This window comes from Podarcis cretensis (assembly GCF_951804945.1).
Source record: "Podarcis cretensis genome assembly, chromosome: 9".
Lineage (NCBI taxonomy): Eukaryota > Metazoa > Chordata > Lepidosauria > Squamata > Lacertidae > Podarcis > Podarcis cretensis.
In genome coordinates this window covers 29,947,637-29,957,403 of record NC_137178.1, presented here as the reverse complement: position 1 = coordinate 29,957,403, position 9,767 = coordinate 29,947,637, and the positions used below count along the sequence as shown (strand labels likewise).

The 9,767-nt window shown below is 46.0% G+C and overlaps 1 protein-coding gene across 1 annotated transcript in view; it reads left to right on the top strand.

Moving 5' to 3' along the window:
• The first annotated feature begins 1,460 nt into the window (after positions 1 to 1,460).
• The window catches only part of QRFPR (pyroglutamylated RFamide peptide receptor), a 33,211-nt gene continuing 24,904 nt past the window's right edge, over positions 1,461 to 9,767 (top strand). Inside the window, exon 1 of the mRNA XM_079990521.1 lies at positions 1,461 to 2,224. Within this exon, the coding sequence (XP_079846647.1) occupies positions 1,885 to 2,224 (340 nt within the window). The 5' untranslated portion in view covers positions 1,461 to 1,884. The remainder of the gene's footprint in view (positions 2,225 to 9,767) is intronic.

Sequence of the window (9,767 nt, the reverse complement as noted above, 5' to 3'; positions counted from 1 at the left end):
GGGACAAGACAGTTTGAGCATATTACACTAATCCTGGCCTGACAGCACTGGCTGCTAATTAGTTTCTGGGCCCAATTCAGAGTGCTTAAATGACTCAGGACTGTAATACCTCAGAGTCCATCTTTCCCTTAACCTGGACCTTGCAAGCATCATTTGAGGCCTTCAAGTTCCCCCCTCCATGAGAGGTCCATAGGATGGCAACATGAGAATGGGCCTTTTCTATGGTGGCTCCCTTTGTGGAATGCTCTTCTTAGGGATTCTCACCTGGCACTTTCATTACATATCTTTAGGCGCCAGATTAAAATGTTGCTCTACAGCCAGGCCTTTGGCTAACTGAACCATCCATAGCCTTTTAAATGAGTTTGGGGGTATTGTTTATTAATATCATGTTGGGCAATTTGTGTTTTTATGGGCTTGTTGGGTGAAAGGCAGTATATAAATGTAATTTTTAAAAAGAAATGGTAGTGCAACTGCATTCAGGACAGTCAACTGTCCAATTCTCAAGCACCAGAACCAGCAACCCCTAGTAGCTCCATCCTGCCAAGATTCAAACTCAGTTTATTTCCCCTCAGCCATCTCACCAGGTGGTGAAATAAAGCTGGGTGTCATCAGCCTTCTCATGGCACCTTGTGGCCCCACCACTTTCCTGAGGGCTGCCCCACACCTGGTGTTGGCTCTCTTTAAAGTTGTGCACTCACTTTGGGACCAAACCCCACTGAGGACAGGGGGACCTCTGTTCCAAGCTGTACATCCACAAGGTCAAGCTGTAACCTAAAGAAGTTTCAGACTGATGTGCAAATATCCTTAAGCCAGTGGTTCTCAACCTGTGGGTCCCCACCCAGATGTTGTTGGACTACAACTCCCACCACCCCTGAGGTCTGGCCTTGCTAGCTAGGGGTGATGGGAGTTGTAGTCTAACAACATCTGGGGACCCACAGGTTGAGAAAGGCTACCTTAAGCTGTTTTAAAACCTAGTAAACTAAACGAAAAATAAAAATTCTAACCCTCCAGCTCCAGATCAATGTAATTCATGGGAAAACATAAATTTAGGCAGTTGGTTATATTATATTCCGGAAGCAATGGTCTCACAGGGACCCATCGTTAATTTATTACAGCTAATCCTTCGTTTGCTTCGGCGTGGAGCAAAGCAGAGCACGTCCGCCTGCGCCTGGGGATCCTTCTGCGGCTTATTTGGCAGAGTGGCGTCCTGGACCTCCACGGCTCCAGAGTCTTGCCCTGTGCCGCTCCATAGCCTCAATTCTCCGATCTCCGCGAGGTCAGTTCTCCGGCTGCGCCCGCTCGGAGCCGCGTTCCAAGCGCCCCTCTCCGCCCGAGGAAGCGTCAGTCGCGCCCCTCCCGCGACTCCCCAACAAGCGCCAGCCTTTCCCCGACGAGCCCCGGCGCTCCGGGAAACTTCGAAGGACCGGAGGCCGAGTAGACGCTCTTTCTGCTCACCGATTGGCTAGCGGCTCGGAGGAAGTCTCCAATAGGAGCCCTTCCAAGCTCGACTTTTCGCTCCTTCCTCGCCTTCTTCTAGACGGGAAGCTTGCGGCGCGCGCGGCGGGTGCACGAGCGCGTCTGGCTCTCAAAAGTTTCACACCCTCGATCAAGCGCCACCCTTTTACTCTTCGTTTCGGCTGCCTTTCTCAGACGAAGGGCAGATCCTCGTGGAGACGTCTGGACAATGCATGAAAGGCGAGCTGGGGCGCGGATCTTGCTGCAGCCCTTAGCTGCGGGCGCCGTCGAGCAAGGCTGAGAAGTGTCCCCTCCACGAATTTTAAATTTTAAAGAAAATTCCCTGGTTTTCTAAGCCTCCCTCCAGGAGCGTCCTCTTGGTCCGGCCATGCTGCAGAGGATCGCCGTCTGACCCGCCCCGTCGCCGCCATGCGCTCCCTGAACATCACCCCGGAGCAGTTCGCGCAGCTGCTGCGCGACAACAACGTGACCCGCCAGCAGTTCATCGCGCTCTACGGGCTGCAGCCGCTGGTCTACATCCCGGAGCTGCCGCGGCGCGCCAAGCTGGCCTTCGTGTTCACCTGCGTGCTCATCTTCGCCCTGGCGCTCTTCGGCAACGGCCTGGTGCTCTACGTGGTCAGCCGCCGCAAAGCCATGCGCACCGTCACCAACATCTTCATCTGCTCGCTAGCCCTCAGCGACCTGCTCATCGCTTTCTTCTGCGTCCCCTTCACGATGCTGCAGAACATCTCCAGCAACTGGCTGGGGGGTGAGTGGCCGAGCCAGAGGGAAGGAGGCGGGTCTCCTACTTCCAGGGAGGAGGGAGACGGGGGTTTGACCTCCACTTCATTCCGACACATCACAACCATTCCCCTCGCCCCTCTAAAATTAAGGGAAATGTTGGGGTTCTTTAGTTTTAAAAGAACATGTTTGTAGTCCTCATGGAGGTACATGGAGGTATTCAGTGAGTGCAGAGGAGAAAAAAGCGGATTCATAGTGGTGCAGCGATAAAACTGCTAACGCCTGTGCAAAGCTAAGGTGGGTCAGGTTTGGTTTCAGGGGACCATGTGTTGAGATTTCTGCATTGCAGAGGGTTGGACGAGAAGACCCTTGAAGTTCCTTCCAACTCTACAATTCTAGGAGAGATGGCTGTGAAAGCAGCCACAACCATACACCTGGGCCTTCCAAGTCAGGTTTGTAAGTGGAGGGGCTATCTATCTTAATGTGGGGGAAAGTTTTGATTACCTTTCCTTCCAGCATCATTTATCACCAGTCACTTTAGAGCAGGGTTGCTTAACATGTGGGACTCAAGATACTCCCAGCTCCCATCATGCCTGCTCCTTGTCAGCACTGGCTGGAGCTGATGGGAGTTGGAGTCCAACAACACCTGAAGAGCCACAGTTCAGTCTCCTCTGCTTTAGGCCAATGTTTGCAGATCAAGGCAGTGTGGTATAGTGGTTGGGAGTGTTGGACTAGGACCTGGAAGACCAGTTTTCAAATCCCTGTTCAGCCATGAAACTCACTGGGTGATCTTGGGACAATCACAGTCTCTCAAGCCTAACCTCCCTCACAGGGTTGTTGTGAGGATACGATGGGGCGGAAACATGGGGCCAACTCCTAGGGGCCAAGGTCCCTTTGGGGCCCCCCAATAAAATATTTGAGGGAGGCGCCCCCTCCCAGCAGATGGGCATTGCCATTCAAATAATGTGTGTGCACAGTCTTGTGCCTGATTATGAGGGGCAGGGTGCTTACCTGGGTCCCCCCAATATTTTATTCAAGTTGGCACCCCTGAATGGAAGAGAGCTGTGTGCTCCCCCTTGAGCTCCACTGGGGAAAGGTGGGGTAGAAGGGTGATAAATCGATCTTGTACCAATGTAGCAAAGTTGTCTGTTTAAAGACAATCAACAGCTACTAGCCACAATGTATATGTTCCACTTCCATTATCGGAGGCAGCGTGTATCTTGATACCAGTTGCAGGGAATCACAGGTGAGTAGCATTGTTGTGACCAAGTTTTGCTTTGGGGCTTTCTGCAGGCCACTGTGAGAACAGGATGCTGGACTAGATGGGCCATTGATCCAGCTGGCTCATCTTATGTTCTTGTGTCAACTTACATCAGCCTCACCTGCATTCTGTTGCTGAATTGCTTCCATGGGTGCATGTTATAAACCACCCATAAAGCTCTCTTGACTGGGGAATCAAAGAGTTGGAAGGGACCCTGAAGATCATCTGGTCCAGTCCCTGCATGGCAGGAATATGCAGCTGTCCCTTATGGGAATCAAACCTGCGACCTTTGTTATGAGCGCCATGCTCTAACCAACCGAGCTAGTCCTAAGAGTTAATCATGCTGCTTGATTTCCTATAGCAGCTTCCATAACTACATTATCTACAGTCCAGCAGTTAATTCTCCTTCACAAGTTCCACTTAGAAGTGTGTGATAATGCAACTCTTAGCAGAGTGTGGTCATAGTTCAGACCATGGATAGGCAAACTAAGGCCCGGGGGCTGGATCCGGCCCAATTGCCTTCTAAATCTGGCCCATGGATGATCCAGGAATCAACATGTTTTTACATGAGTAGAATGTGTGCTTTTATTTAAAATGCATCTCTGGGTTATTTGTGGGGCATAGGAATTCATTCATATTTTTTCCCCCAAAATATAGTCTGGCCCCCCCAAGGTCTGAGGGACAGTGAACTGGCCCCCTGCTGAAAAAGTTTGCTGACCCCTGGTTTAGACCCAGCTTCAGGAACAGACCATGACATTAATAGTAGTTGTACTACAGTTAGGGACACTGATTAAAGAACAATATATAATGTACACAATATATGTGAATTATAACTGCGGGGAGCTGACGGACTTCTACAATTTGCATTGTGATTGAGCGTAGTGACTGAGTGTTCAAAGCACTTCAAATATTATCTTGTAAAGATAACAATAACCCTGCCGGCATTACTATAGTTCTGCAAATGGGAGACTGAGGAGGAGTTGCTAATGAATTCATGGCGGAGGTAGGATTTAAACCTCCTAATTGTAGCTGTCTTAGCTGCTGTGCCACATCAGTCCTCTCTCCCCAAAAGGCATGTAGCTCCAGTTTTCTAAAAAAAATTAATAATTTTAGCATGGCATCATTGTTCAGGCCTTTTCATACTGTGCACTAATAAAGACAATAATTATGTATTTTGCATTTTATTATGAGATTGACAAATAGGAGAATGCACAGAGCCTCGGGTCTATCCCAGATGTTCACAGCTGCAGTCTTCAATGAGATTTAGGAATTTGGCATTATTGTGACAATTGCTCCAAGTACTAAATGTCACCAGCAGAGCATTGAACTATTCATAAATGACATCAGTGTTGCAAAAACATAAGCAAACGCTGACAGTAAAGTTGCAAAGCATTGTGCTTGGCACTCGTATTGTTCATCCATGCATGTGTAGTCAATATCCATGAACTGGCTTGCACCTTAGACACAGGATTGTAAGGAGTTACAGAACTATATGGCAACAGTACTCTCCCAGCTTGTGACCCCCTGCAACCAGCATTCAGAGACTGAACGTTTGTGCAATGTAAGTGTTTAGCATGTTTAAGGAGACATAACAGACCAGCTCATAACTGAGGCTGAAAAACTACATTAATAAGAATAGTGTAATTAGTTGGATCCCCACCGCATGTGTATTGTAATGAGTTTGGGGCTCAGTCTGGATGATACCTTGGATCCCTCCCAGTCCTTGGGATCCTGAATCTGTGCGGGTAGAATGTGTAAGGGGAACTTGCCAACCAGTTCTTTTATCAAGGTAATAGCTTTGGCTGGCTAGTTAAGTACCATGATTTTAACATATCCTAAAAAGTTACTGTGTGCCATAGAAAAAAACAGATGGGCCTTTCCCTCACCCATCTGAAGCCAGAATTGTTGTGGGTATGAGCTAGAAGCTGGGAGACACAGAAACATGTCTTGCTTTGTGCTGAATCCAAAGCTGGACTTGGGGTTCTCCTGGAAACTGAGAGGGGAAGCAAGATCTTTTGGAGTATTAATGCTGTGAGACTCTCCAGCTTAATGCCCAGATTGCATATAAATAAAATTATATTGCCTAAAGACACCACACATTCATAAAGACACACATTCATTCCAAGGAAGCCAAATCCTTGGTAAAGCAAAGAAACCCCTAGACTCTCTCACTTCTTGGAGATTGGGGTGGTGTGTAATAGTATAAAGTCAGCTTTGGCGTTTTGATGGTGCCAACACCTTGCTGTCCTATCATTATATATTTTGCATAGTTTCACGTGCTACTGAGTTTCCATTCTGATACAATGATCAGTTTATCAGAGCAATGAGTACAAAGTATCTGAAAATCACAGTGAGGGGCAATGTATACAAATTCAGAAATACAATGTTTTTCAAATTAGGAAAACAGACTTGCATGCTACTAAGAAATGACTAGACTCTAGGTCAGAAGGTTGGAGGGACATAGCAAGCTGGTGGAGAAGGGAATTAGTCTATTACTGCTACCGTCACTGCAGCAACATTACCCAGCTTGCATAGTGTAGGCAGGCTGCCTTCACAAGACTGAAGTAGCTCTGATTGACAGCAGTAAACAACATTAATGTTTCAAGAATTAGGAAATGATGCTTAGAATTAGTGAGAGTCATTGCCACCAGCAGAAAGACTAGCCGCGCTCATCCTGAATTTTTCTCAATCCTTGAATTTTCAGTCCTTGAATTTTTCATGCGCTTTTAGGAGGAACAAGTGGGGGTGGGGTCAGGGGAGTGGACTAGCAACACAGCAGTGGGGGCTTGGAAGCAAAACCTTTTGTATTCCACTGCCCTTTATTGGCATTCTCTCTATGTTTCCCTCTTTGAATCAGGCGTGGATTTTCTTCTTCTTCTTCTTTTCCCCCAGCAAGGGCTGTTAGCCTATAGAAAAAGTAAGTGGGGGCCACAACTGATGGTGGATAGAGTGGGAAACAAAAGTGGGCAGACTTCACAACAGTGCAGGATTGTATAGCACAATCTTTCTTATTGCCGTCATATTTACAGGCCATATAAAATCAGCCTTACGGCTACAGGTTCCTCACACCAGCTTTTTATAGCTCCCCCTCCCTGTATAATCATAATATATTTTAGTCTTTAAGACAGCAATGGGGAATCTGTGTCCCATGCAACTAATTAAGCCCATTAGGCCTCCCCATTTGGCCCAGTCCGTTAAATGTCCCATCACTGGAAGCTGGTGGGATGCATGGGTGGAGCCTATGAGGTCACATGAGTAGAGCCTAGGAGGTGGTTCCTTGTGAGGTCCCCTTGCAAATTGATAGTGGACACTTAAACCGTACAGTTGTGCAAATGCTTCGCACCCAAGTGTCTAACCTCGGTTCAGAAGGTGTCCCTGTTCACACACTTCCTTCTCTGCAATCATGTCTGTGGAACACCAGCTGGAGGAAAAGCATTTGAGGAAATCTAAGCATCACGTCTCCTCACAAGTTTCCCCCTTGAAAATCACCCTCTGCTTTTGCAACTTTGTGACTGTATGTCTGACACCTAGGATTCTGCCAAACATATTGTTACCACCTCAAATCTTCAGTCTTACACCACTTTTCAAGCAAAGTCTGCTAGAGTCTGTATACTGTATGAATAGCAAGCAAGGCTCTTTACAGTGACAACTGGTGATCACGGTTCTGCAGAAAACAGCATGCCTAGAAGCAAATTTGGCATCATAAGTTCAATGGAAGACAAATGCTGGAGGTAATGTAATATTAGTACTCCCACTGTTGTTCCAGTTACTAACAACGACAGTGTGTGTAGAGAAAAACAAAAGCAATAGTAGTGCACATTATATTTTTGTTGTTGTTTAAAAAATTGTATGCCACTCGTTTTGTAGCTGGAATGCACTTTGGCAGTCTAGCTGTTTGTTATGTCAAGTTTAGATTTCCATCCATTCCACAGACTTTTACTTGCATGTGCCATCATTTTATTCAGCTTTTAGCCTAAGAACTCTGCTGGCTCTGAATCTGTGAGAAACCAAGGCATCAGTTCAAGGTCAGTTGCAGCAAAGAATTTGGTAAAGTGTGTGCAATTGAGGCCCCATGTACACCCTTCCCTGTCACCCAACATGGTTCCAGGTTCTTTTTCTGCAAAACAACAGATTTTGCAGAGCAACTCAAATACGGATTTTTTGGAAAAGAAAATTAAATACATTATAACATTTGTGGATTCCAGTTACATAAAAATCAAAGAAAATGGAACTCACAGTTCCAAAAAGGAGTAGAAAATTGTGTGATACAGTATTAAGTTTGGGTTATATTAAGTGGTTTTGTGTGTGTGGTGTTTTTTTTAAAAAAGAATTAATTTACAGTGCATTCCTATACATGCCACATTGAATCCCAGCTTGGGAGAAAGGTGGGACAGAAATATATTAAATAATAATAATCGTGTTTACTTGGAAGTAAGTGCCATTGAGCTCAATGGAGCTTACTCCCAGATAAGTGGGGATAGGCTTGAAAGCTTTGTTGCAAAAGTCAGAGACTGCTTTAAAAATAAAAGCCACCTCCTTCTCTAACCAGCGCTCTCCCCAGATTACAATATAAGCATATCCAGTCTCCAGAATTAAATATTGTTTTCTGTTGCCCCCACAGATCTTTTACCAAGATCTTTCTGTTGCCCCCACAGATCTTTTACCAAGGAAATTCAAAGATAACATAGCCACATACGCAGGTTTCAAATGCAGGCAAACCTTGCTGGCCCTCAATTTCCTTTTACTAAATGGGGCAGTCAGCTCGGACTACCCTGCCAAATTCACCTATTGGTCAGGTTCACGTGCTTCCTCTATTGATTTTGTATGGATATCTCCCGACCTTACCCCAAAAATATCCAGCTTTAAGGTGGCTACAAGATTGGAGAGTGATCACTTCCCTCTAGAAATTATCTTGACTCTGGCTGACGAACTTGATAGACACTCCTTTGTGCACCTATCAAATGATTATCTGGAGATAAGACCTACAGCCCTTAAATGGACCCCCAACTCGGCCCAGCAGTTGAACGAACTTCTCTGGTCTGATCAGCTCCAAGTAAAAAGGGCTGCCCTTATGCAGGCTGACGAGCCTCTATCAATATATGACGATTTAGTAGAACTTCTAAAACCAACACTAGCTTGGTTCCCCACAAAGTATGGTAAACAGTCTCGTCACAAAAAATGGTTCGATGAGGAGTGCAAAAACTTCAAGAATCATCTGTATAATGAATGGTCGGCATACAGAGCATCAAATGACCCCATGCCAAATAACCGTCTTACCACCCTCAAGAGAAGTTACAAAGCCCTATTAAAGGAAAAGAAGCTCGAGGCAGAAAGAAACAATTGGAACAACCTCTTGATAGCTGCAGAGAATAGAAATCCAGCCTCTTTTTGGCAGTTAATTTCCAGATACCTGGGTATCTTGCAAGAATAGAACCCCACATCTCAGCGGACACTTGGGAAAGATATTTCGCTGATCTGTATGCAGCCCACGATGCCTGCGGTGATACGGTGGAGCCAGAAGCACTGCCCGATTGGGACCCAGTTACATGCCCTGAAGTTGAAACGCTCATAGACCAATTTAAAGCAGGCAAGGCCCCCGGTGATGATCTTATATCTATTGATGCCATCAAAGCAAATAAAGATTGGTGGATCCCGCTTCTAACAGCACTTTACACGTATATAAACAAAACAGCAAAATTTCCCTCAAGCTGGAGCTCTGCGTTGATTGTATTAATACATAAGAAAGGCCCACGTACAGAGCCGAGCAACTTTAGACCAATTAGCTTGCTAAATGTCATTGGGAAGATTTACTCGAGGTACTTGCTAAACAAAATATCGAAATGGATGGAGGACGACAATATCATTGCCGATGAACAGGCGGGCTTTCGCCCTGGAAGATCTACCACAGACCAAATATTAACCTTGAATCACCTGGCGGAAAAGTATGCTGGCAAAGCCCCAAAGGTCCTTCATGTGGCTTTTATTGACCTTAAGCAGGCATTTGATCGAATTTCTAGAAAGCAGCTATGGACAAAATTGGCTGCTACAAAGATCGATCGTCGTCTCCTCCATCTGATTATCAGCCTCCATACAAATACCTCTTTGAGAATTAGGCTAGACAATAAAGGCCTAGTCTCCAACCCTGTTACCACCACTAGAGGGGTAAGACAGGGTTGTCTACTGGCCCCAGCATTGTTTAGTTTTTACATTAACTCACTGGTGACTCACATGGCCAATGATGCATTCCACCCCCCCAAATTAGCAGGCTGATCTCTGAATGTTTTTCTGACGCCGCACTTCTTGCCAGATC